The sequence below is a fragment of the Trachurus japonicus genome, chromosome 19 (assembly GCF_045865225.1).
Source record: "Trachurus japonicus isolate A0001 chromosome 19, Traja_1.0".
Lineage (NCBI taxonomy): Eukaryota > Metazoa > Chordata > Actinopteri > Carangiformes > Carangidae > Trachurus > Trachurus japonicus.
Window position 1 is genome coordinate 1,675,732 of NC_140925.1, and position 26,656 is coordinate 1,702,387.

At 41.8% G+C, this 26,656-nt stretch overlaps 1 protein-coding gene across 1 annotated transcript in view; it reads right to left on the bottom strand.

Annotated features, from left to right (window-relative positions):
* The window catches only part of stxbp4 (syntaxin binding protein 4), a 74,055-nt gene that overhangs the window by 38,150 nt on the left and 9,249 nt on the right, over nucleotides 1-26,656 (bottom strand). The window contains exons 5-12 of the mRNA XM_085762171.1: nucleotides 25,420-25,494; nucleotides 15,511-15,596; nucleotides 14,501-14,657; nucleotides 13,213-13,345; nucleotides 11,708-11,814; nucleotides 8,688-8,946; nucleotides 7,402-7,483; nucleotides 4,620-4,696 (exon numbers count right to left, since the gene is read on the bottom strand). Of these exons, the coding sequence (XP_085618297.1) occupies nucleotides 4,620-4,696; nucleotides 7,402-7,483; nucleotides 8,688-8,946; nucleotides 11,708-11,814; nucleotides 13,213-13,345; nucleotides 14,501-14,657; nucleotides 15,511-15,596; nucleotides 25,420-25,494 (976 nt within the window). The remainder of the gene's footprint in view (nucleotides 1-4,619; nucleotides 4,697-7,401; nucleotides 7,484-8,687; nucleotides 8,947-11,707; nucleotides 11,815-13,212; nucleotides 13,346-14,500; nucleotides 14,658-15,510; nucleotides 15,597-25,419; nucleotides 25,495-26,656) is intronic.

Consider the following 26,656-nt stretch of genomic DNA (forward strand, 5'->3'; position numbering starts at 1 on the left):
AAATCATTTTAGTGCAGTAAAGCTTCTTAGTATTTATACCACCACTGATATTAAGGCGACCAATCAATTTTTGCTTAAAACAATGTCTTTATTTTATTCTGACTGTAACTTTCTCTGACTCAGGTCCAGAATGCTGTGTCCCACAGACTCACCGGCATAGCATGCACTGATGAACAACGCTGCTGGAATGCTGGGACCCAGAGAAACCTTGCCCCAAAGCGGTTAGCAGACATCAGCTTCACACACCACAGAGCCACTGACCCATTTCAACACCCAGGCGTAGGGTCACCGTGTCCACCTCTGCCTCCCACCCCTGCGTTTCATTCACATGAGATGTTAAAGGAGAGTCTGAGACACGTGAAGCTGCCTGTAGGAAGCCTGCTTCACAAGTGCTGTAATGCTCAGCCAACAGAAGAGCCATCCCAGCCAGATTACCCTCCACATGGGGAGCATGATGTCCCCCCTACCTGCCAGCGGTGTCTAGTATTTTACAGGTCCCTCATTGCAATTGACCTGTCAAAGCGTACAACACTGGAGCACATCACCAAAGAGCAGAGTGCCTCACACACGTGGCATGATGCTCGTAAACTGCGCATCACTGCTAGCTCTGCCAAGAGGGTTCCAGTCAGAGCCAGCCCTGAGAAGTTCCTCCAAGAGCACCTCTATCCAAGGTTTCATGGTAATGCCGCTACACGCTATGGGAAGGAGAATGAGCTGGTAGCTTGCCAGTGGCTCGAAGGCTGTGGTTACTCCATCAGTCACAGAGGCACTGTGGTCAGCGCAGAGGAGCCATGGCTGTCGGCCAGCCCCGATGGAGTCTTGAACACTGAGGAACTGCTAGAGATCAAGTGTCCTGTCTTGGGAAAATCCTTTGAGTCGCTGGGAGACCTCCTCAGCAGCAAGACCTCAGATGTGAAGATGGTGGATGGGGCATTTCAACTCCAACCACGTGGGCCACGTGGCTATTACATGCAGATGCAGCTGGGCATGTTCTGCACAGGGCTGGCCAAATCGAAGCTGCTCATCTGGACCCCATCCCAGCAAGTGTTAATCAGTGCTGCATATGATGCCAATTTCCTTGGAGAAGTTGTACCAAGGCTGAAGGCCTTCTATTTTAAATATATGCTGCCTCATACTGTCAATGAATTTCAGGCTGGTAGGTTGTCATTGAGTGATAGGTACAGGAAGCTTTGTGAAAGCTAGATTCAAACCTGGCACTATTGTCTAGTTTGGAACATGTTCTGAAAACATGTCTGGATGTCTTGACAAACCTGACAAAATGAACGCTAAAAAAGTAGTATGTCTTTAATAAACTTTGTTACAATTTAACACTTTACTGTTCCTGTTAAAAAATTTACATGTTACTGTTCATATATTTCTTTTGTAAATAACAGTTCTGACAGTCAAAATCAATACAATACAAGACTTTTTATAAATATGTAAAAGAAAAAAAGAAAATAAGCTGTACAAATTTTGGTTGATGAACAACACTACAGGTACGAGGAAACATACTTTTAGATTTTTGGGTGAGCTGCCCTTTTGAACTTTACTGTCTTGTATGTCTTTTTCAATGAACATTTTAAAAGTACTGTACATGTCTTATTTATTTTGCAGTAAAAGGTTTAAAACTACTGTACATGTCTGACCTCATTTATACATATTTTACAGCTGATTGTTCTCAGTAAAACTGGATGAATAACACTACAGGTACAAGGAAACACATTTTTTTGATTTTTGGGTGAGTTGCCCTTTTGAACTTTACTATCTTTTGCAATTAACAATTTTAAAGTAGGCTACTGTACATATCTGATCTCATCTATACATATTACAATTTTAAAGTACTGTACATGTCTGATCTTATCTATACATATTTTAACAGCTGATTATTCTCAGTAAAACTGACTGCTCTGTTGACAACCATAATCCGTCTCAGTCAGCATCTTCATTTATTATGTCACCTCGCAGGTTACAGAGGGCTGCACAAATTCTCATGATTTTATCGAGTTTTGGTGCAAGGTTGATGGGCACAACCTGCGCAATAATTTTAAAGTATTTCAGTCTGCATATAACTCGCTCCACATGAACTCGCACATTGGCAATCCTCCTTGTACTGGTGGTGTCCTCCTCGGAGAGCTGTGCCCCTCCCTTGGTGAAGGCAGGTATGGTGAGTTTCACCTTCCTTTCAGCCAAAACATCGCGGATGGTGAAGCCTCGGTCAGCCATGACCTCATCTCCTGGACGCAGGTAGTCCAGGAAGCCTGAGTCGGATGTAATAAATTTGTCACTGCACCTACCTCCATAAACAGGGGAGATGAACATTATTAGGCCACAGGGTGCAACTGCCACCAGGTATTTAATTGTGTTCTGGGCATAGTAGTGGCTAAAAGACTCTGCCCGGGAATTCAGATTCCTGGCCTTTTGGAGGGGGGTCTCAGAGCAGTCAATGAGGCATGTTGTGCTAGGGAAGTGTTCTTTGAAGCACTGGGGCATTGTGGCACGGATTGTTTCCCGTGGAAGCCAAGGAATATAAACTCGCAAATTTTCTTCCATTAAGTCTATCCAGTAGGTTAACACTCTGCTCACCACACTCTGGGACACATTAAATCGTTCAGCCAAGTCGCCCTGAAGTAAATTAAGCCTCAGCTTCATTAAAGTCAACAGAAGCTGGTCTGTGGAGTCAAGCTGGATGGTACCTCTGTAGAGAGGTACCAGGTGTTCAGCCACTGTAGAAAATGCAACAAGTGACAGGCCAGTATGGAGCAGACAGAGAGCTTCAGTCCTGAGGAGAGTCTTGTGGAGAGGTTCTGCACATTGTGTACCCTGATCAGTGGTGGCAGACAAAGGCATCAGGGGGAGACTTGAATTGTAATTGTGGTCACGCAGTGTGAAGTCCTCCCACTGGGTCCCAGCATCTCTCTGGGCCTTCGGCTCATCCAGCTGAACCACAGCCTCATGATCCGTGGCCTCATGCTCCATGCTGGGTGTTGCATTTTCATCTAGAAAAACGATAAATGATATATTTTTAACATTATGTAACCTATTAACAGATGTTAAAACTTTACACTACTGTGAATAAGACATTTTCAAATTATCAACAGCGATGGCAAGTGGCGATTGATCTGTACTTTGCCAAATTACATGGTCATGAGCAAGGTGTTTAACAGGTGCATCCCAAAAAAGTTAATGTTGTGACTTTTTTGGGTTGCACCTTTCCATTTCCCCTGTTATTGAAATTGTTTGTAATCTTTTGTTTGTTTTGATGATTGCGACTTGAAGCTCATGAAAATCTAAAATCCAGTACCTCAAAATATTAAAATAGAATATGGTAAATTATTTCCTGTTTCTTCTGAACTGTAGGATGTGACACTGCCAAGAAAAACACTGATTGTCACACCGCCCTAGTCGGGGATTGAACCTCGGGACGCTGCGGGGGGAAGTCTGTGACCTAACCGTTAGACCACCTAACAACTTCCGGGAAAAAAATTCGGCTACAGATTAAACAGAAGTCCGTGCGACTCAATATTAAAAAAAAAAAAAACATGGTATGTAGTATTGGTATGGTATGGTAGTTTCGCCAGTTACTTTATCAGGATATTCTATTTTTTGAGAATATGTGTCCTCTTTAGGTGTGTGGCGTCTTGTCAGCTGTTTTCATGACAGCTCTGTCAGATGACAGGGCGGTCACGCCCACAGAGGAAAACAGCTGACAGACAGCCACACACTGCCGGTGACAGTGTAGGCTACACATGTAAGATACGTAACACCTAAAACCTAAAAACACTCGTCTTAACAAAAGAACAAAAAACTATTTTGACATAATAACGTTAACTTACCTGGCTGTCTGATCAGCACCCGACGTGTTTTCCTCAAAGGTGCTTCATAGCCAAGCCACTTCTCCGGGTAAGGATGTTCTGGTGTTGGCTTTTTATCCACAAAGTGGAAAGAACATACGAAGGGCCGTTTGGGTGGTCTTTTCAGATTTAAAGCCTTTAACCAGAGCCTAAGAGGTTCTTCCTCCTTCGGTGGTGGATGCAGGTCGTACGGAGCTCTAACGTTACAGGTACACTGGGACCGAAGTTGAGGTCGATGCTCATAACACTCCTGTTGTAAAAACTCACGCCTTTTCCTCCAGTTATTGTGGCACCCTCTTACGGAACATATAATGCTCGTCATTTTTGTGATCGACAACGAAAAAAACGATTTTGACAACAAGAAACAGCTGATATTGGACTCAAATAGTCAAGCTACCGTTAGTCTACTACACAACTTCCGGTCCTCACCGGAAGTTGCAACACAATCTGACAACGTTCCATTGACTCCATGGTTGCCCCGGAGAATAAGGTGAATAGCAACAACAGGTCGGTGTCGGCCAATCAGAAGAGAGGAGGAGACTCTGAGCCTCTCTTCTGATTGGCTGACTGTTTTCTAATGTGATCCAATACAAAACAGAGCAGATTTCAGAATAAAACACTCAGAGAAACCAAATCCTGCAAAGTTGTTGTTGTTGGATGGTTAGGGGGCGGGGCTTAGTTGTGACATCACAAAGTGGCAGGAAGTCCTGACGGCTGGTTTCAAGGCTGTGTGTGTGTGTGTGTGTGTGTGTGTAGCTCAACACAAACCTGCTCCAGCCGCTCCAGTTTGAGGCGACAGCTGGTGCTGAGGGAACTCTTCCTCTGAGGCTGACTGCTGCCAGGCTCTGCACACACACAGAAAAATATATTTTCAGTCAAAAAAATAACAAAAAACTTCACTTCAGCCATAAAAAACATTTTCAATTCAAATTTTTTTTTGATTGAAAAGCTTTTTTTTTTTTTTTTTTTGATTGAAGTAATCTTTTCTGTGTTTGAGTCATATTCTGGATCATAGGACAAGTGTGTCTTTATTATTCAATCCCGGGTTTATTATCACTTCAATCAAAATAAAAACATTTCAACCAAAAAAACTTTCACTTGAATCAATTTTTTTTTTTTTCAATCATAGAAAAAAAGTGTTTAAATGAATTTCGGGGGATTTCAATTTTATTTTTTGCATTCAAACACTTTTTTTCCCCCTTTGATTGAAGTGAAAAAGGTTTTGGAGTCCTTTTTCTTTTTTCTTTTGATTGAATCATTTAGATATAAACATCCCATAGTAAGCGGATGCTTCCCCATTGGTCAGACATGTTTGATTGAAATTGGTGTAGACACTTGTCACTCAAAGAAAAAAAGTGTTTGAATGCAATTCTGGAGTATATATATTTTTTTTTTGCATTCAAACACTTTTTTTCTTTGAGTGACAAGTGTCTACACCAATTTCAATCAAACATGTCTGACCAATGGGGAAGCATCTCTCCACCTACTATGGGATGTCTATAGACCGAATCGCCTTGTTGTTTACATTCTACCTCCGGGTAGAAAACCAGCACGTCATTTGAATGAAATCAATAGTAACGGACGAGAGTTTAGCTATATATCATATTTTTCACGCCCTATCACCGTTTAGACAAATCTGAAATGATTGAAGAAACATTACTATTTCTGTGTGTGTGTTTTGTGTTGCTATGTGTTGGATTTATTCAGTTTGGGGGGAATCACAGTGTCTAGAAAGCATCAGTGGCTGCAGCTGACAGGGGCAGCTAACAGCAGCTAAGCTAATGGTGGCTAAGCTAACAGCAGCTAAGCTAACGACGGTAGCTAAGCTACCAGCAGGACGTCAGCTGTTAAAACCCTCCCGTTGTGGGACACGACATGAAACTACTCCAGTTAGCTCAGTCATGTTGGAACTCAGATATCCGCTGGAGAAAATATTTTTTCATGGAGCGTTTATTGAGTCACTGAGTTATTAAAGTTAAACAGGTAGCTAACCGTTAGCCCGGCTAATCTATGATATCCATGACTAATTACAAAAATGTGCACACATAAATAGTAATGTTTGTCCAATCACTGGTTTTATAGACTTTACAAACATCAGATTAGTCTAAACGGCGATATAGTGACATGAAAAAGTAGATAAATATAGAGAAACTCTCGTCCGTCACTATTGTTCTCATGCTGGTTTTCTACCCGGATGTAGTTGTAAACAACAAGGTGATTCGGTCTATATCTATCTTTTTTATTGAAGTGAAACTTTTTTTTGGGTAAAAATGATTTTTTTTTTGATTGAATAATAAAAGACACAAATCTGCCTTCCCTCTGAGGGGGCGGAGCATCAGAGATGATGTCACTCTAAGTCCCGCCCCCTCACCTGTCTGCATGTTTCCTGTTAAACCGACATGTCGCCATGGTTTCCAACCTCGCTGCATAGCACAAAACACACGCCGTGCATCCCAGAGCGGGAAAAACCTCCACACACACACACACACACACACACACACACACACACACACACACACACACACACACACACACACACAGACACACACACACACACACACACACACACACACACACACACACACACACCAGAGACGATGACGATGATGCGTCACCTGTTCAGCCAATCGTGAGCCAGACCTCCCACCTGTCTCACTTCCTCGTGTGACACGCGGCCAACCACACGCCATCTGCCCCTAAATGAGCTACACACTTAAAGGTCCAGTGCGTAAAAAATTAACAAGGTTTATTGTTACAGTAAAATCTGAATCTACTCCCCATGAACATATTTGTATCAGTGTATAATCACTATAAAATAAAACCTGTTTGGTTTCCATAGCCTTATAATTCTTCTTTTATATAAACATATAACAAGGGTCTTTGCTTTAGAGAGCGTCGCCATCTTGCGCCGCCATGTTTGTACGGCAGCCTGAAGGGAAAATCCAGCCAATCAGAGAGCACGATTCAAGAGTTTCACGTTCATAAATAAACCAACGAAGACGAAGAAGGAGGAGGAGGAAACAGCAGAGAGAGAGTGAGTTAGTGGTTAGTTGGTGGAGAATAGTGAGAAGTTTTTAAAGTTATAAACCTGAAAGTTTGTGAATGGATCATCAACGTACAAGTTTTTTTGTCCTCGGAGGAGTGAGCGCTGCGATCTAGAATCTGAATGTTATGATGTCACAGTTTCCCCTCCGTTTTACACACTGGACCTTTAAGTATCCCTTTTATTTTCTGTAGCACATTTCAATGTATCATTAAATATTAATTTAACTTTATTAGTATGTATTTTATATATCATTTATATAGTGACTTTGAAGAGTGAAGAACCATATTTGGTAACTTCACTGACCTCGATTCGCTCCAGGGTTGAATAATGTTGATTTCCAAGTATTTAAATGAGCTCCTTATAGAGGGTTGAAGAATAAAACAGATGTCTAACACATGAGACACACAGCACAGACGTGGACACGTGTAGATAAACACACAAAACAGACACAGTTAGATAACTAGAGTGAATGTAGATGTGTTTGGTGTGAAGGCAGCGACGTACCGGCGCTCGGCTCAGCGATGCCGTCGCTCTGAGGCGGAGATGAGACACACGTCTGATCTGTTCTGGCTGCAGACACTCGCACCTGCAGAGATTAACACAACATACGGACAATGGTTCGATAAGAGTGTGTTCATTATGTGTGTGTGTGTCATGACCTCAGTGTGATGACTGATTTCAGATTATAAAACAGGCGCTTGTATAACACGACAGAAGGGTTAAAGAATTCTTGACTCTTAACTTTTCATCACTAATCAATATAAGTTGAATCTTGAGTATGTTTTTGAATGATTAAAACATGTAAAGAAACTGAAAGAACTCTTTGACTCGTCTGAAGCCTCTGGTTCCTCCGTGGTCGTCTCCTGACCCCAGCTGTTTAAAGGGATAGTATCATTTTTTTTAAGTGGGGTTGTATGATCTACAAATAGCCCCTAAGTACTTTAATTGCAGTAGAAGACTCTCTACACTCCTCCCGTTAGCAACGCCAGCCCATAATAGCCCTGCCCAGAGATTTACAACATACAGTGTTGTGAACAGACCCAAAGAAACGGCCTATTTTCACGGCCTAAAAGAGGTTTTACCTGAAAAAAAAAACCACAGTTCCATTGTTCACTATAATATAATTTTTTCCAGCCCTTCAAAGTGCAGGAAAAACACAGTTTTTATTTGGACCTAACCAACTCACGTATCCCTCCGCCCAGGGTTAGCGCCCGCCGATCAGCAGTTGGTTTTTTTTCTAGAATTTTTTTGAAAAGACATTTTTTAGGAGAATTGTTACCACTTTTTTCTAGAGATGTTTCAACTTTTTTGGAGAAATTGTAAAACTTTTTTTTCCAGAATCTCTCTATAACCTTTCCAAAAATTCACGCCTAATTTGAACGTACATTGACAAACTAAATATTTTTGTATTTCTGGTGTTTGCTTCAAAGTTTGGTCCGTGGTCTAATCTGAGTCACTTCGGGCTCCTTTTTGAAATTTTACCACTTTTTCTAGAATTTTTTTGAGACATTTTACCAGTTTCTTCTTTAATCTTTTTGAGAAATTTTAGCAATTATTTTTAGAAATTTTGCCACGTTGTTCGATAATTTTTTTTTTTTTTTTGAAATTTTACCACTTTTTTTAAGTTTTTTTTTTAAAGCAATTTTACCACCTTTTCTAGAATTTTTTTGAAAATTTTGAAAGTTTGGTCCAGCGGGGGTCTGTGGTCTAATCTGGGTCACTTGGTGATCCTTGATGCATTAAGAGACTCGTGTCCAAATACGGGACGATCCTGTATTTTGACAGCTGACCTGGCTGACGCTGACGTTGACGGACGGCAGCGTTTCACTGGTGGGGTGGGGGCTGGACGTGATCTTGGTGACGACGGCCGGCTGAGGGGGGGCGACGCCCAGACCGGGAGGCCTCGTCTGGGGAACAGGTACAGGAGCAACACCTCCTCCTACTCCTCCTCCTCCTCCCCCCTGCAGGGAGATGGGGCTGTGGGGGCCGCTGCTGGAGCTGGAGGACGACCTCCGCCTGATGAAGGCAATTTCCACGGTGGGGTCGGGTCTGAAACAAACAAACAACAACATCAACAACTTCTTATCATGTAGTGAATTCTGCATTTTTATTCACACGTATTATTTTTTACATCAGCTGTTCTAAGGCCCAATCCCATTTCCCCCCTTGGCCCTACCACTTACCCCTACCCCTCCGTTTTGCGCGTTCACGTCACATGTAGGGGTAAGGGTGTCTTAGGACAGAGGGGTAGGGGGAAGTGGTAGGGCTACATACCCCTCCAAACGGAGATTTTTCAGAGGCACACTCCAAACGGAGGGGTATGAAAAGTTTCCCAGAATGCATCTTACGGCAGCCGGCAGCGGTGGCTGTAAAACGAAAAGATGTTTTATTTCTCACTGTAGCGCTGTTATTACGTCACGTTATTAAGTTTTATCTTATTTTATTAAGTTAGGCCTATATGGTACACGGCTATTTGATTTCTGGCAAAAGCTCGGCGCATCAGCTTACGTAAAAGCCAGTGAGACTACGTGATGACGTATACGATTGTTGAAGGGGCGTCCCAATTCGAAGGGGTTGACTTTCTACCCCTACCCCTTGTAGCTCCGTTTCAAGGGGCGAGGGGCAAGGGGGAGGGGTAAGAAAGAGAAATGGGATTGGGCCTTAGGCTTTTGTGTCTTATTTTGTTGAATAAAACCACTTCCTGTTTCTGACAGATACAAATATCACGTTTACTGTTGATCTATTATCTCTAATTATTTCCTTCACATCTCCAGACACACGAGGACCAAGTCTCTCACTAGGTGTGTTTCCATCAGCTGTTTAGATGCATCGAGATGTATCGCATCGGAAAATGATGATGGAAACGCCGTGATTCGCATTAAAATCCCCTGATTCGCACAAAATGAAATACGCTCGCTATGGCCGGGTTTTGGTTGATGCGAATGGGATGGAAACAGCTGTATGCGAATCAAGTGTGACGTAGCGCACTTGCATCTGCTCCCGTGTTTGCAGTTCACTCACAAGACAACATCAGGGTTTCCGCTGTCACACAACAATGAATTAATTGTGGCGCATTGCCACGGAAAAATAAAAGCCCCCACACACCTTCATATGTGATTACTGCACAGTTCTTCATAGTTCCTCCTCAGTAAAAACCAAATCAACCAGCGCGTCCAGAGTTTATCATTAATAAAGTCTGGGGCGGCGCAACTATCTCTCTCTCTCCCACACACGGGTCGCGTTATGACGGTAGGTAATAAACATATGCGCTAAATCGTGCTAATGTGTTCAAATCAGACCGTCCGTCCGTCCGTCCGGCCAGGGGGGGGGGGTGCAAAGTCCGTAGATGGAAACACACATGATTCGAATTTCTTTTAATGCGCATTTCCCAGTAATTCGAATCACTTTGGATGGAAACATGGCTACTGTGTTCACTTTTACTTCACTGGTTAAAGGACAATTGTGTAGGAATTTGTAAATCACAAGCAACTCAATGGTATTTTTCATGCTGCATTCAGGTGAAATTGGGCAGACGTCAGACAACGGCATAAACAAGCCTCTATGTAAACAAGTGGTCCGTCAGCACCAGGCAAAACAATACACATGACAATATGTTGTCATGGTGATGTGGTATTGTTTTACCGGCTTTCTCTGGACTTCTGTGACTAAAATGACATCTGGCTTGTTACCGACGGCCGTCTGCCCGACTGCAGGTGAATGAAGCATCAGTGTAACGCTCCATTCCTCCTCACTGCGTTGCAGGAGAAGTTACACAATGTCCCTTTAAGAACCTGATGCAAACACTTCTTTTTTTCCTGGCAGCTTCTCTAAATTGACCCTCTGTCAAGGCCCCGCCCCCCACGGTTACTGTTGCTAGGTTGGACAAACAATGGTCACGGAAGGGTTAACTCCCATTGGAAACCATTTAAATGAAGGAAGATTTAAATTGCTTGTAAGGAAAATTTGAATTAACTTATACATCAGAAAAATAGTGTCCGTGATAGAAGACAGACGTGGCTAAAGAGCGATTGAACGGGCATTATCCGACTTTTCCGAAAAATGGGGAAAAATCATTGTTTTGGTCACTCACTAGCTAGTAGCTAACGACGCTAGCTAACGTTAGCTACAAGCTAATGCTTAATCTCCGCCGATCTCCTGTTTTTCCTCGTAAAACTTCACAAAGTTCAAAAGACATTAGCAGCGGTAATGTTACGTTTGCTAGATAACTTTGAAGGTATTAGATCTTCTCTGTCTATGAACACGACCAGAGAGTGGACTGGAGGATGAATGAGCTTCAATAGCACTTCAGTACAGCCAGGGAAAAACAGGCTCACTTCTCATGAGGACTGCACAACAACAAACAAACCTATGCAATTAACCCCTGACCTATGCCTACAGCTCCCCCTAGTGGACCACCCCCAAACCCTATTATTAAGCTCAAATAAATACATAACAGAAGGTTAAAGTAATATGTATACAGTGGGAGTAGCCTACATAGGCTAAGTATGTTTATGTCTTGGGTTTGGGGAATGGGATAAAAATGACTTCAGGAATACGTTCCAGATATCGTGAGTCGCTATTGCAGGAACCCCAGGCACATTTTAACCATATTGAAAAATTATAAAGTAGTTTTTGCCGAAAATCTCGTTTCATAGGGATTTCATGCCAGAGTTGTCCAACCTTAGAATGCTGCACAACACATGACATGGGGAGAAGCGCTCTGATTGGTGGAACAGCAGACCAATCAGAAGGCCAACAAAGGGTCAATTGGAGCTAATTTTCTCGTGGTGATTTACAGGTGAAGCTGCACCTGAGCTTTGTGCGCGTCAGGATGCTCCGGGCCTCCTCGTACGTCACCCCGATCAGAGACTCCTTGTTGATGGACACCAGCTGGTCGCCGGCCTGCAGCCGCCCGTCCTGCACAAGACAAGACAACACCACACCACACCACACCACACCACACAAGACAAGACAAGACAAGACAAGACAAGACAAGACAAGACAAGACAAGACAACACCACACCACACCACACCACACCACACCACACCACACCACACAAGACAAGACAAGACAAGACAAGACACGATGACACAACACAACACAACACCAGAGCGTCAGTGAATGTTATTGGTTGATTAGACGACTGGTAATGATCATAGATATCTACACGTAGATGCGGCATTGGGGCTTGTCAGGAATGTCTGACGGCGGCCATCTTGGGGGGGAGTTCCTCCTGACCAGCAGTCAACAGTCAGACCGTCAGACCGGGTTTGACAGCTGTGAATCTGGTGAAATGCCAAACTTTTGTGAAAGAAACGCCAAAAACGAAGAGACATGGAATAACTTTTCTCAAGTAATAAGTTGTTTTATATTATATAACTGTTATGAACTTGTTGAATTTGATGTAGGTAAGTTATAATCTGACATAAATGAAACTAAGGTAACGTATCATAGGGTGGATATGTGTTACATTTAGTGCATATACCAGTAGTTAATATATAATAGTTTGTTATTTTGTTGCCTGTATGTGTAGGCTATAGGCTGTGGTAGTCGTGAGTTTGTGGTTGCCATGGTGATGAGGCTACCTATAGAATTGTGCTAGGCCATATTAAATCAGTTTCATGGCACTGACATTAACCCTATAACTGCTAAGGTGAGTTATGTAGCTGAGTTGTAATATTGATATTCAAACAAAGGGCTTCAGTGATGTGACCTCTACTGCCTCTGGAGATACAGGAAGTCAAAGTTAGACTCCTCCCCCCCAAGATGGCGGCGGCGGCGGCGACAATCCGTTCCAATGGGCAGCAGCGTCAGAGGCGGCAGTGTAATGGTAAATCTTAATATTCCTTTGTTTTAATCACTTGAGACGTTCCTACACCCGACTTTCCCAGACTTCCTTCTGCAATTGTAAATTCAAGTTCCTTTACACTTAACCCAACTTCCCACTTCCTAATTCACACTCAAACCCCTTTGTATTTTAAATTGTATCTCTTAACTCCATACTACCTCGGGAGACCGGTGATGATACCTTCAAAGGTGAAGGTGTGAAAACACAACCGGGGAAGGGGCCGGCTGAAGGACACAAACACACCCCAGAAGTGGACCTTCCCTCAGCTATAAATGTTTAGGTTTTCCCATTGTCTTTGTCTTTTCTTTACCATCATCCACTCGGATATGAACTGAACTTTCCTTGCAACGAAATAAATGCATGTCGGCCGGCGAAGTCTCTATTTCATTATTCGGCTAAGAATTTCCACGACAGCATCTACGTGTAGATATCTACGGGTAATGAGGTGATGACGTCACGGTCCGACCTTCTGACAGTCTCCTCCAGGCACTATTTCCTGAATGAACACCATTGGTCCTTCGGCTCGGTTGGCTCCGCCCTTGACGACGAGCCCCAGGCCTGTTCCCTTGGCAACGCATATCAACTGAATGACACTGTCACTGAGGAGAGAGACAGAGAGAGAGAGAAGACGACACTAAGCGTGATTAAACCCACAGTCAGTCCCACCACCACCACCACATAATCTCATCTCCTCTTCCTCCTCTTCTCTTCCTCCTCTGTCAAACCGCTGAAAACGCTTTTCACTATTTATTTTTTCTATTTTTAGTCGTGGTTTTCCTGCAGAATCAGAGGAAACGCTTTACGTAACCTCCTTCACACACTTTAAGCTGCTCCCTCGTTTCGGTTCAACGTCGTCAGTGTTTCATGATGTTTGTGCAGAAGCGGAGAAACGTTCAGGACGGTTGTTCACAAGTGAAACTGTGTTTTTCACATTAAAAACCACTGATTTAATTCACTCTGATTCTACGTCATCGTCTCTTGTCTGAGCTGCTACAGTATTCAGATCTTTCTTTCATAAAAAATGTTTAAAGTATTTCATTATCATAAATTAATGAATAGATATTTTCATTTCAAAGCTGTTTTACACTTGTTTAGTGTGTTTCCTTGCAAATCATCATTGTAAATCATGCATTACAAACCTCATAGGATTAACACAATTTTTTTTTTTTTTTTGCCAATTAATCCATATTTATTTCATGTTTCTGTTTTTAAACACTTTATCAAATGGTAAACAAATTTGTATTTATTTTAATGTTTATTTAACAGGGACGATACATACAACATTGCCACAGAAAATGGAAAATGTGATGCATATAAGACGTCTAGCTTCAGCTAATGTGCAGTCTTTGTCCCTGGTCAGGCTTTAGAATAGGATCAAATATACTGAATACAATAAATGCAATAATACAAATACAGTGAATAATACAGTGAATAGGTATCATGAATAAATAAACACAGCTGCAAAATTCAGATTAAACAATTACACAAGTTAAAATGAACATTAAACATTAATAAAGTGTTGTATTGACAATGACTTGAGAGAAGTTAATGTTCACATTTAGAAAAAACTTCACTTTAGCAACCAACTTGTTTCAGTTTAAACTGTTCATACTGAATTTAAATGATCATAATTGACAGAGTTGCTGTTGTAGATCAAATAAAGTTCACTTGTCTTTAATTTGAATCCTCCATTTCTTTGAGTTTCTTTGTATTTAAATCCAGTTTCAACAACAAGTTTTCAGCAGCTGACTGACCTGAAGGCGTGCATGGGCGCATGCATGGCGGCGTAGGGGGGGTTGGCAGAGTAGGGGGGGGCGTGGCTGTAGGCGGTGACCCCCTCCTTCGGGCTGAGGAGCTGGGGGCTCTCGGACCGGGAGGAGGAGGAGGAGGAGGCCGTGTCCGTCAGCTTCCCTGGACACAACAGAGGAGGAGGAGGAGGAGGAGGAGGAGGAGTCACAGGACCAATCAGATCGGTCGGTTTCATTCATGAAGAAAAGTTGGAAAAGTGAGGACGGTTTTTGAAACAGAGGAGATTATATTTCATTTTAAGTGAAAAGTCGGAGGATTGTTTCCAGAGTGAGACGACAGTTTTTGAAAACTTAGTAAAGTAAAAACCTGGAACATTTTTTTTTATATCTCTGGAAAAAAAAAGACAAATGTTGGAAGCAGAGGGAGAGAGGAGAGGACCCGTCCTGAGGCTCTGCACTGCAAAAACTCAAAGTCTTTCCAAGAATATTTGTTTTATTTCTTGTCCAAACGTCTCATTTTTAGTCAAAACTAATCTCCTTCCACTTAAAATAAGACTCATCACCTAAAAATTTCCTTGTTTTTTGATAATTTTCATTTGTTTCAAACTAATTTTCACTTGAAATAAGTAGAAAAATCTGCCAGTGAAAGCAGGTTTTTTTTTGTGCTTGTAATAAGAAAGAAAAACTTCGGATCACTGTCACTATCAGATTTTTCTACTTATTTCAAGTGAAAATCAGCTTGAAAGAAGTAAAAAGTGTCTAAAAACAAGCTGCTTTTAATGTGATGAATCTTATTTTAAGTAGAATGAGATTTGTTTTGACTAGAAATGAGACAAATATTCTTGGTAAGATTTTGAGTTTTTGCAGAGTGACTTCAGACTCTGCTGTGATTTGATGTGTTAGTTAGTTTATTGTTGTCTTGTTCAACATGTTTTACTGTATGTTTTCCCTCCAGGCTGTGAAACCAGTTGCCCTGTCGGGGGTAATAGAGGCTCTTGCCCCTCTGTGTGTTTTACCTGTGGAGAGCTGAGTGGGGGAGATGCGTCCGGACGCTGGGATGTTGTTAGAGCCGTACTTCTCCATCAGCTCAGAGAACTCCCTCCTGAGGACAGAGGTTCAGGTTCAGGTTCAGGTGACTTTATTGATACCCGAGGGTAAACTAGTTTTGCAGTCGAGAGTTAAACAAGCAACAGAAAACGAACAATCGACAGAAAGTGCTGCAGTTCATGAAAAAGTGAAAAACATGAAACTAAAAAAGAATTAAAAACACCAAGAGCAAAATGTCCTCCAAGTTAAAGCAGAAGTAAGTGATATATTTGTGTTAATCTAAGTCTTAAATAGTTGTATCTTCCGACAGCAATCACTTCTATAGAGTGTTTGGTCTGAAACACGGGTCTGTCAGTCACTCTGCTCTGCTCTGAGCCCAGGAGAAAACTTTCCTTGTATCCTACAACCTTTATCCAATGAGGAGAGAGAACGGCATAAAGGGGCAGTCCTCTCTGTGTGTGCAGCCAAGGGATGCGCCTGAATGTGGTGACGTAGGGACGAGGACTGTTATGGTGCGTTCAAGGCAACTCGTAACTGGTGTTTTTCCGACCTGTGAAGTGGTACCAGTTCGATCTGGTACGAGTTCACGGGTCAGAAGTTACGAGTGGCCGTTATAGTGACTTTCACAGGTAAAACAGGTCGGAGAAACACGAGTGGGTTGCCTGGAACGCTACAAAGTCGTAAGTCGTGACTTGAAGCTGTAATTTACGGTTTCAAAAGCCTGCCTGGAACGCAGCATTAGCCAAAACGACCGGACCACTTACTTCTGCTTTAAGAATGAATAAAAGCAATGAGATAAAAAAGGGGGATACATCATGCTCCAAAAAGTGACTTGTGCAGCATTTGTGCAAACTACAGCTTGTTTACCAGTGTTACTGCAGCTGGAACAAAGCTGTTTCTATAACGTTTTGTTCTGCAGTTTGGGACTGACAACCTCCGTCCAGAGGGAAGAAACTGGAATTCACTGTGCAAAGGGTGTAAACTATCATTTAAAATGGTCGTGGCTACTCGCTGTAACTGTCTGGTATACAGGGAAGAAGGGTTCAGCTGTGGCTCACCTATCAGCTTTACTTCACCATTTCACTATTTGATGATTCAATGTGTTCTTGTTTTTAGTGGAAAGGCTTCCAAACCATGACACCAAAGAAAAGGATAAAATGGACTCGATAAAAGCACGATAAAAAAGAATCATCATGGTTCTGTCAACATGCCAGTAAGACAGTTTTCTCAGACAGTGCAAACGCTGTTGTCCTTTTTTTACACACAGTTTCACAGTTTTCTTGAAAGTTCAAAGTTTTTCATTAAGATTGAGGTCAAAGCAACCGGTCTAAAATCATTAAAAAGTGTTGGGGCCACTAGATTTAGGTACTGGGACCACTATAGCATCCTTCCAGACCTTTGGGACATATTGTGTCTGCAAGGATTTATTAAAAAGAGGACGAGTCAACAGGAGAACATGAGACGGTGTCTGTGCACTGCAAAAACTCAAAATCTTTCCAAGAATAGGCCTATTTGTCTTATTTCTTGTCAAAATGTCTCATTTCTAGTCAAAACTAATCTCATTCTACTTAAAATAAGACTCATCACATAAAAAGCAACTTGTTTTTAGACACTTTTTACTTCTTTCAAGCAGATTTTCACTAGAAATAATGTGATAATGGGGCAAGTTTTTCTTTCTTATTCTAAGCACAAAAAACCTGCTTTCACTGGCAGATTTTTCTACTTATTTCAAGTGAAAATTAGTTTGAAACAAGTGAAAATGATCTAAAAACAAGTTCATTTTTAGGTGATGAGTCTTATTTTAAGTGGAAAGAGATTAGTTTTGACAAGAAATAAGACAAATATTCTTGGAAAGATTTTGAGTTTTTGCAGTGTGTGTGTGTGTCTGCTCCGTCACGGCAGCTCTGCATCTGCAGCTCTGATGTGTGAGTGTTTGTCTCCCTCACATGGTCGCCGTGGAAACCTGAGGTCACTCAGTCAGAAGAACCGGACGCCCGCCGCCGCCGCCTGATCCTGATTTGATTTGATCGGATTGGCTGTTAAAGCCTTTAAACGGGATCGGCTGAGCGGCTGAGACAAAACATCCAGGGGTCAGAGGTCACACACACACACACACACACTCATCACCTGTCTGACCTCAGTCTCCGTCTCCGTCGCCATGGCAGCGGACCAATCAGACACTGTCCTACATCATGTCCACTGCTATTTTGCTTGTTTGTTTTCTTGTTATTATTATACAGTATGTTTCATCATCTTTAATATTCTGAAATAGAGAATAATATTGGTGTTAATACTAAGCCAATGTAATTATAACTACAGAGACTATAAGTTTTTCTTCATACTGCTCCTTTTCATTCATGGTGACTATGTGTACATTATGTAAATATGTGCAACCATGTAGTAAGTATGTAATTAAACCATGAATGGAATAAATCTAAATGAAATGAAATGTTTCTGAAAACATCACAGGAGCTGGGACGTTTATTTATATAGGATGTAAACTTACAGTATGCTTCCATATAAGCAGAGGATGTTTATGTGTGGTAATACTTCGCATGACCATATATGGCAACATACATATACATACATATATCGGTAACCCTTTAATTTACAGGCTGTTAATTACGTGATAATGTCAAGAAACGGCAAAGACATAACAATTAATTGCGTCATAATGTCTAGAAATAGCCCAGAGTTTCATAGTAATGTCATGTTTTTCATAAAAGGTAATAGATTACACATTGGGGAAAGGCCAGAATTTCTCTCCACCAAGTCCTAAGTTGCAATTGACGGTTATTTCTGGGCTATTTCTGGACATTATGACTCAATTAATTGTTATTTTCTTGGCTACTTCTTAACATTATCACGTACTTAACAGCCTGTGAATTAAAGGGTTACCTATTTTTGCACTGTAAAAACTTATTTCTAGTCAAAACTAAACTCTTTCCACTTAAAAAAAGACTCATCACCTAAAAATTAACTTGTTTTTAGATCATTTTCACTTGTTTCAAACACATTTTCAATTGAAATAAGTAGAAAAATCTGCCAGTGAAAAGTTTTTTTGTGGTTGTAATAAGAAAGAAAAACTTGCTCCACTATCAGATTTTTCTACTTATTTCAAGAAAAAATCAGCTTGAAACAAGTAAAAAGTGTCTAAAAACAAGCTGCTTTTTATGTGTTTTTACGTATAATGAGATCAGTTTTGACTAGAAATAAGACAAATATTCTTGGTAAGATTTTGAGTTTTTGCAGTGTTATGTGCGTTTCTTTTTTATGTTTCTAATTACTCATGTTTGTATTTTTTGCTCCTGACAGAAAACCATCAACATTAGCATCATCACCTCTCATCAAAATGTGAAAGCAGCTTTAATCATCAGACGTCTCTGCCGTGTCACTAAATATAATTGGTTGTTTCTGTGTTGATGTAATTAACACAGAAACAGGCTGTGTGACCCATCTGTCCCGACTGTCCCTGAACTACCCCTGAGAATTCACCCCCCGACTCCCCCGACTTCTCACGTCTGGACAGCAGCTTAAAAAACCACGTAATCTTCCAGCCTCCATCCAATCCAGCTCCAAACTCACTCCATCAATAAGCTTAAGAGTCCAGTTTTGTTTTTTTGGTTTTTTTTTTGCTTTTTTTGTCATCGTCGTCGTCGTTGCTGTTGTTGTTGTTGTGGTTTTTATCCATTGAACCTGTGAGGACAGCGGTGCGGTGAAATCCCTCCCACCCCCCGCTGTGTGGTGGTTGCATCACGCCCCCCCCCCCCCGCTGTGTGCACTACAAAAACTCAAATATCTTACCAAGAATATTTGTCTTATTTCTAGTCAAAAATTTCATTTCTAGTCAAAACAAATCTCATTCTACTTAAAATAAGACTCATCACATTAAAAAGCAGCTTGTTTTTAGACACTTTTTACTTATTTCAAGCAGATTTTCACTTGAAATAAGTAGAAAAATCTGACAGTGGAGCAAGTTTTTCTTCCTTATTACAAGCACAAAAAAACTTGCTTTCACTGGCAGATTTTTCTACTTATTTCAAGTGAAAATTAGTTTGAAACAAATGAAAATGATCTAAAAACAAGTAAATTTTTAGGTGATGAGTCTTATTTTAAGTGTAAAGAGATTAGTTTTGACTAGAAATGAGACATTTGGACAAGAAATAAGACAAATATTCTTGGAAACATTTGGAGTTTTTGCAGTGTGGTGGTTGCATCACGCTCCCCCCACCCCCCGCTGTGTGCTGTGTGGTTGCATCACGCCCCCCCACCCCCCGCTGTGTGCTGTGTGGTTGCATCACGGCGTCCTCGGCCTGACCCTCCGTCCCGCTCAGCTGCAGCTGCAAATAATCATCATCATCATAATTTGTTTTTAAGTGTGAAACAAAAACACAAATCGCTGCAACAATGGGAGGTCGAGCGCCGAGGTGACACAAAGCTGCTTTCACACACACACACACACAGATACACACTCTCTCTGTGGTTTTGTTTCATAATAATAAAAATGAAAGGACTTGTCTCTCTGCCAGAGGTGCGACGACCTTTCCTGCGCAGTCACAACAACACGGTCACTTCCCATCATGCACCAGTAAGCCGAGGCTGCACCTCACGTCACCCTGTAAGCACCGCACGCACGCACACACACACACACACAGACACACACATTGCACACAGACCAACTCTCACCTCTGGGACAAATTCATTATCATCCCTCTTCTCTTTCTTTCTCTCATCACACACACATCTTCAATTCAATTAGCGGTGATGTAACGGCCCAGCGAGCACAGATTAATGTCGTTACTGCACAGGTGGCGATCAGATTAATCCACCTTTAACTGAGCAGTTCAACTTCCTCTGCTGCAGACGGACAGACAGACTAACTGGGTCTGCAAGACTTACTCTGACTGACTTCCTGATTGATAAACCTGGATCAGGCCTTTAATTAACCCTTAGAGCTCCGAGCCTGTGGTGGTTGCTGTTGAATACCTTGGAATGTACCTTTATATAAAACACAAAGAAAAATACCATCACCATGCTCTGAGTTGTAAAATTACAACAAAAAAAAGACATTTAAAGGTATAGTATGTAGGACTCTCCCTCCACTCTCCCTGGAACTAGTTACAAGTCACTGGTTTAACCAGAACTAGGACTCTGGAGCTGGGAGATAAAGGGATAGTTCAACATTTTGGCAAATTGGCCCATTGCCATAATCCCTATACACCTTTTCAGAGAGTATAAACAAAGACAGGTGTGGCTCATTAGAAAACGCTCTGGTACACTAAATGGAATGGAGCCTTAATTAGTATCCTTGGTAACACCTGTATTTGTTTATACTCTCTGAAAAGGTCTATAGTCATAGGAGTAGTTTCATTACCTTTAATTGTTGGAGCATGCTATTTTTAGATCCGCGGGGCAGAGACGTGAGCTGCTCACGAATCGGTACTTTCGCCTTTCCCTCATCAAACTCATCAAATACACAATCCAACAACTCCACAACGCTCTGGTGGACAAAGTTGTGAGCTGCACATTCACCACGCTATGAGATAATAACACAACGTTACCACACAGAGTTGTTTTAGAGGGAAATTCAGCCGGAACTACATTCCAGACACGGCTGCTGCTGGGCGGAGGGATTTCAGAAGAGAAAGTAGTTCAGAGTATTTGCTTCATATATACATTATTATCTCATAGCGTGGTGAATGTGCAGGTCATACATTTTTCACGAGAGCATTTTGGGGTTGTTGGATTGTGTATTTGATGAGTTTTAAGGGGAAAGGCGAAAGTACTGATTCATGCAGAGCTCACGTCTCTTCCCTGCTGATCTAAAAACAGCTTGCACCGACAATTAAAGGTAATGAACCTACTGCTTTGACTATAGGGATTATGGCAATAGACGAATTTGCCAAAATGTTGAACTATCCGTTTAAGGTACAAATGGAGCAGAGTTAAGGTCGTAAACCGAGCTGATGCTTATTTCTCTGGTCAAACAGAAGCATCATGAGACGCTAGCGGCTGATGAAGTGGTTTTCAATCGCCGACTGGCGGCAGGAAGTGATGTCAGAGAGCGGGAGCGAACCGGAGCATTTGTCTTATTTCTTGTCAAAATGTCTCATTTCTGGTCAAAACTAATCTCTTTTCACTTAAAATAAGACTCATCACCTAAAAATTAACTTGTTTTTAGATCATTTTCACTTGTTTCAAACACATTTTCAATTGAAATAAGTAGAAAAATCTGCCAAGTTTTTTGTGTTTGTAATAAGAAAGAAAAACTTGCTCCACTATCAGATTTTTCTACTTATTTCAAGTGAAAATCTGCTTGAAAGAAGTAAATATTCTTGGTAAGATTTTGAATTTTTGCATCGTGTCTGTACTTGAAGCTGTTTTCTCGAACTGAGACGTATTGGACCGTTGACGTCCGTTTGACCCTTGTCGGCTGCAGGTCGTCCTCTCTTTCCACTGTCCTTTCACAATAAAAGCAAAAATGCCAAAAAAAAAGACAAAAATTCAAAATAAGACGCAAATCTGCTTGAAAGATGAGACAGACAGAGCGACAGACAGACAGACAGACAGACAGACAGACAGACAGACAGACAGACAGACAGACAGACAGACAGACAGACAGACAGACAGACAGACAGACAGACAGACAGACAGACAGACAGACAGACAGACAGACAGACAGAGCGACAGACAGACAGACAGACAGCACCGTGTCCCTATTGTGTCAGGCTGCGTTTGTCTCAGCGCTGCCGGCTGACGTGGTGAAAAGCGCCGGCGACAGCAGAGTGCCAGGTCGGTTTACCTCGCTGCCGTTCCGCTTCAGTTCTACGGGCGGTCGCGGCTGCAGGTCATAAGACACGTCGCTACAAACCGCCGGCGAGTCCACCCTCACTCCGGTTGTTGTTTAATACTGTCAAATTAGCTGGATTCATCTCAGTGTGTTGCAGAGCTGCACCACTCCCGTCCTGTAATTACAGCTACGCAGATTAACGACAGCTGAGTTCTGAAAGCTGCTGGTATTTAGTGCCGAGAGCTTTACTCGGTTTTGCTTCCTCAGTTTTTCAGCTTCTCAGCAGTTTATGAGCTCAGAGCTCAGAGCTCAGAGAGAGCTGTCGACTGTCGGCTGCAGGGGAACCAGAGGAGCTGAAGATACAGAGACAACAAAGACACATGAGCTGCAAAGACTCACAGCACAACTGGAAGTGTGTTTGTTTCTGGAGGACACAATGAGGTGAGGGACCAGGCTACAGGCTAATGCTAAGATAACATGTGAATCATGTGATGTTGATGGTCTAATAAACTCAGCTTATTGTCAAACCCACTAACAACAACGACAAGGAGCATGAACAGGCAAAACTGTAAAATTCGAAGATGCAGGACAACATTCGGTCAATCATCCCTCTCAGTGCTGCGTAGATACACACCTATGGAGTTCTTTACCACCAGAAATCAAATCCCAAACAGAATTAAAGATGTTTAGTGCTAGAGCTAAACATCGGCTTAAGCAGCAGCAGAAATGTGAACATTAACTTCTCTCAAGTCACTGTCAATACAGCATTTTACTAATGTTTAATGTATTTAATCTGTGCAATTTCTTAATCTAAATTTTGTAGCTGTGTTTATTTATTCATGATATCTATTCACTGTATTATTCACTGTATTTGTATTATTGCATTTATTGTATTCAGTATCTTTTATCCTTTTCTAGCCTGACCAGGGACAAAGACTGCACATTAGCTGCAGCTCGACGTCTTGTATGCATCGCATTTTTCATTCTTTGTGGCAATGTTGTATGTATCGTCCCTGTTAAATAAACATTAAAATAAAAATAAATAAACATGAAGCTTGTCTGCACAACTTCTAAGAAGAACAACTAAAGGTCCCTCACTTTATCGTGTCTGGTCCTGTCAGTGCCCGATCGGTACCCGGAACAAAATCTTTTCCAGATGCTTCCCCACTTCTTTTAGTTTACGGCGACACGGCGGATATGCATGAAAACAGAGACGTTCTTTGAGGAAAAACACAAGCACGTCGCAACGAATTTCCCTCTGTTCTATTTCTGATTAAATTAAATGTAATGTAGACCGATCAGTTAATTGTAAAACATTTATTTATTGATGTAAATGTGGTGATTTCTGCACATACAGACAGCAGCAAGTCAGCACTGCTCCTCTGACCAGCTCCTCCTGAAGCTTCACTTTTCATTTACACAAACTAATCAATAAGACGATTAATTTATCTGCTGCTTTCTCGCCGAGCTCCCGGTAGCTCTGCACTTCTTACAAAACCTCGGAGCAAACTTCCAAACAGACGTCAGTTGGATAAACTGACCACAGATCAGGACTCTAAACTGTGACTTTCTCATATAAAAAAACATAAAAAGTGAATAAAGTGATGTTTTCACAGCGCTACAGCGACTTCTAGCTGCTCTACTGCTAACGCTTTTGGTTGAAGCTGCAACGCGTTAAAATCGTTGAGTTATTGTCAAACTGATGAAGTTGTAACACGTTTGTGTCGTTGTGTGTTTCCTGTAGTTTCAGTGAGTTGTCCTCTCAGGGCCACCGTAGTCTGGAGCTCGTTGTCTCTCTTCTGACTGAACCTTTGTAGATTTTGTAGATGTGTTTCCTGTGAAGCAGCTCAGATCTACGTACGTTTCCCCACAGAAACCAGAAGCGCTGCCTCTTGGACAGAAACTGCAGATCAAACTGCTCTGATCTGAACCTCTGGTAAAAAGAAAAAATTAATCTGGTTTAACGTGGAGCTGGTTCTTCAAGACTAAAAGAAAGATGGCCGCCTGCCTGTTGAAGAAGCAGCTTTGGGGATGGTACCTGGCCAGGAACAGGCTTTCTTTCAGAGAGGATTACCCCACATGAAAGCAGCCGGAGCCTCGAGACGGCGAGGCGGCGGAATCGAGCAGAACGAGCCGAGCGCCGGCGCCGAGCGAGGTGAGGACCGGTACGAGCTCAGGAAGATTATCACCTGGATTAAACTGGGAGGAAAATGTCAAACAGCGCACGCTGCCAAACTGGGAAATTATGTCACGTTCAGGTCTCACACTCTGACTGACTCATCGACGTTTCTTATTTCTTGTTCCCACCTAAAAACTGTCTCACTGAAGAGAGTCAAGGAAGAAACTGACAAGATCCTACAAGTGAATTCCCCATTGGACCCATTGATATTCCTGCTGGGAGCTATAGCTACCTCTGGAAACATACAGCTCAGATCAAAGATACATGTTACGGATACTTTTACTGATTGCTAAGAAAACGATAACTGTTAACTGGAAAGATCCAAAACCACCGACCATAACTCAGTGGGTACAGAGACTGAAAAGGGTCGACTCTACACAACGGAGCGAATGACTGCAAGACTACAACTGAAAATGGACACTTTTGAACAAAGGTGGAACTGTATTACTATCTATTTGGAGGACTAATGGAGGAATATGGGTTATTATAAGACTGTCATACATCTCTAAGATTGATATTGTACTGCTGTTATTCCCTTTGGTGCAAATATCTATTCTCCGTGCGATTTCTCTTTATGGTATGGTATTTTTACTGCATTTTTATTTACCTGTATTTCAATTCATATGGTCCTATGTCAGTGAATGTTTTGTTTTTGTGGAAAAATGAAAAAAAAACGTTCAAAAAAAAAAACAAAAAAAAAACTGTCTCATTGGTCTCTATGGAAACCAAAAGTCCTGGGTGTTTTAGTGCCGATGATGCAGAAACGACATCAGCAGTCGACCAGGTGTGTCCTCGCCCCGACAGACACACAAACGTTTTACAGACGTACTCAACTTTGAACATTCAGGGTTTAAAAGGAAGTGTGTGATTATTTTCACAATAAAAGCACTTTTTTCTTTTTTTTTTTACCTGGATTCATCGTCCCTGGCGACGAGCAGAGACATGTGATTGGAGAGCGAGGCCGTCCTCAGGATCTCCACCGCCCTGTCAGGAGAGGAGAAAGACCCGTTAACAGCTGAGTCAGGTACGGAGGCCAAGGAGGGACAAAACTAACCTCAAGATGACAAAGCTGGTTAATATCTGAGTTTGGACTTTCTCAGCTTCTGTAGGACGTGACGGTGAACACACGTCATATATACAGCTCTGGAAAAAATTAAGAGACCACTTCAAAATGATCAGTTTCTCTGGTTTTACTATTTATAGATATGTGTGTGAGTAAAATGAACACTTTTGTTTTATTCTATAAACTACTGAAAACATTTCTCCCAAATTCGAAATAGAAATATTGTCAGTAAGAGCATTTATTTGTAGAAAATGACAATTAGTCCTTTTTAAAAAAAAAAAACCAACACTAAGTAACTTTTCAAGCTTCATATAATATTTTCATAACTTTTGTGATGGTACATGGACTTACAACAGGTTGAATGACACCTCTGTCATGGCCTGAGGGGGTCTGTATCATTATGGTCTGTATCGCCTTCACTGGCACTAAGCAGCTTTGAGGAGCATGGTAGGAACCCTGCTCTCACTTAAGTTTCACTTTCACTTTCGCGAGTCACAACGAGGAGGGAACAGCAATGCAGCACCTTTCTGTCAGATTGTGTACGTATGTGTGTTTACTGAGAAATGATCCTCTGGAAACAGAAACTTAGTTTGGACGTCTTCTGTTAATTTCCATGCACCAGGAGATCAGGATGTTTACGGCGCTACGCGCTAGTGTTCATGGGAAATGGAGTCTTCCTTCAGGCAAAACACTACCGCTTTGGGCCACTGGCGCCGCCAAACTCAACCAACATTGAAAGTTCTTTAGAACTGCTTTAACTTAGGGAGAGTTGTGAAATCAGCATTGGTGGAATCACTTCATTAAACCCTTCAGTGCCTCGTTAAGTAGAATGAGCTTTGCTTATGTTGGAATTCAATAGACACCTGGATGGAACAGCTGCTAAACATGTACAGATGTAGCCTGACCATCCAGACTACATCATTAACATGTCTAGTCTGGCAACGAGCGGTAGACCTCGGCTCAATCCAGGGGGCGGGATGAAGGCTGTCTTTCAAACTGCCTCTGCACCAATAGGGTAGCGCTACGACCAATCAGAGCAAAGAGCAGGATGACGTCGCTAGATTAAACTTTTCCCATATCCCG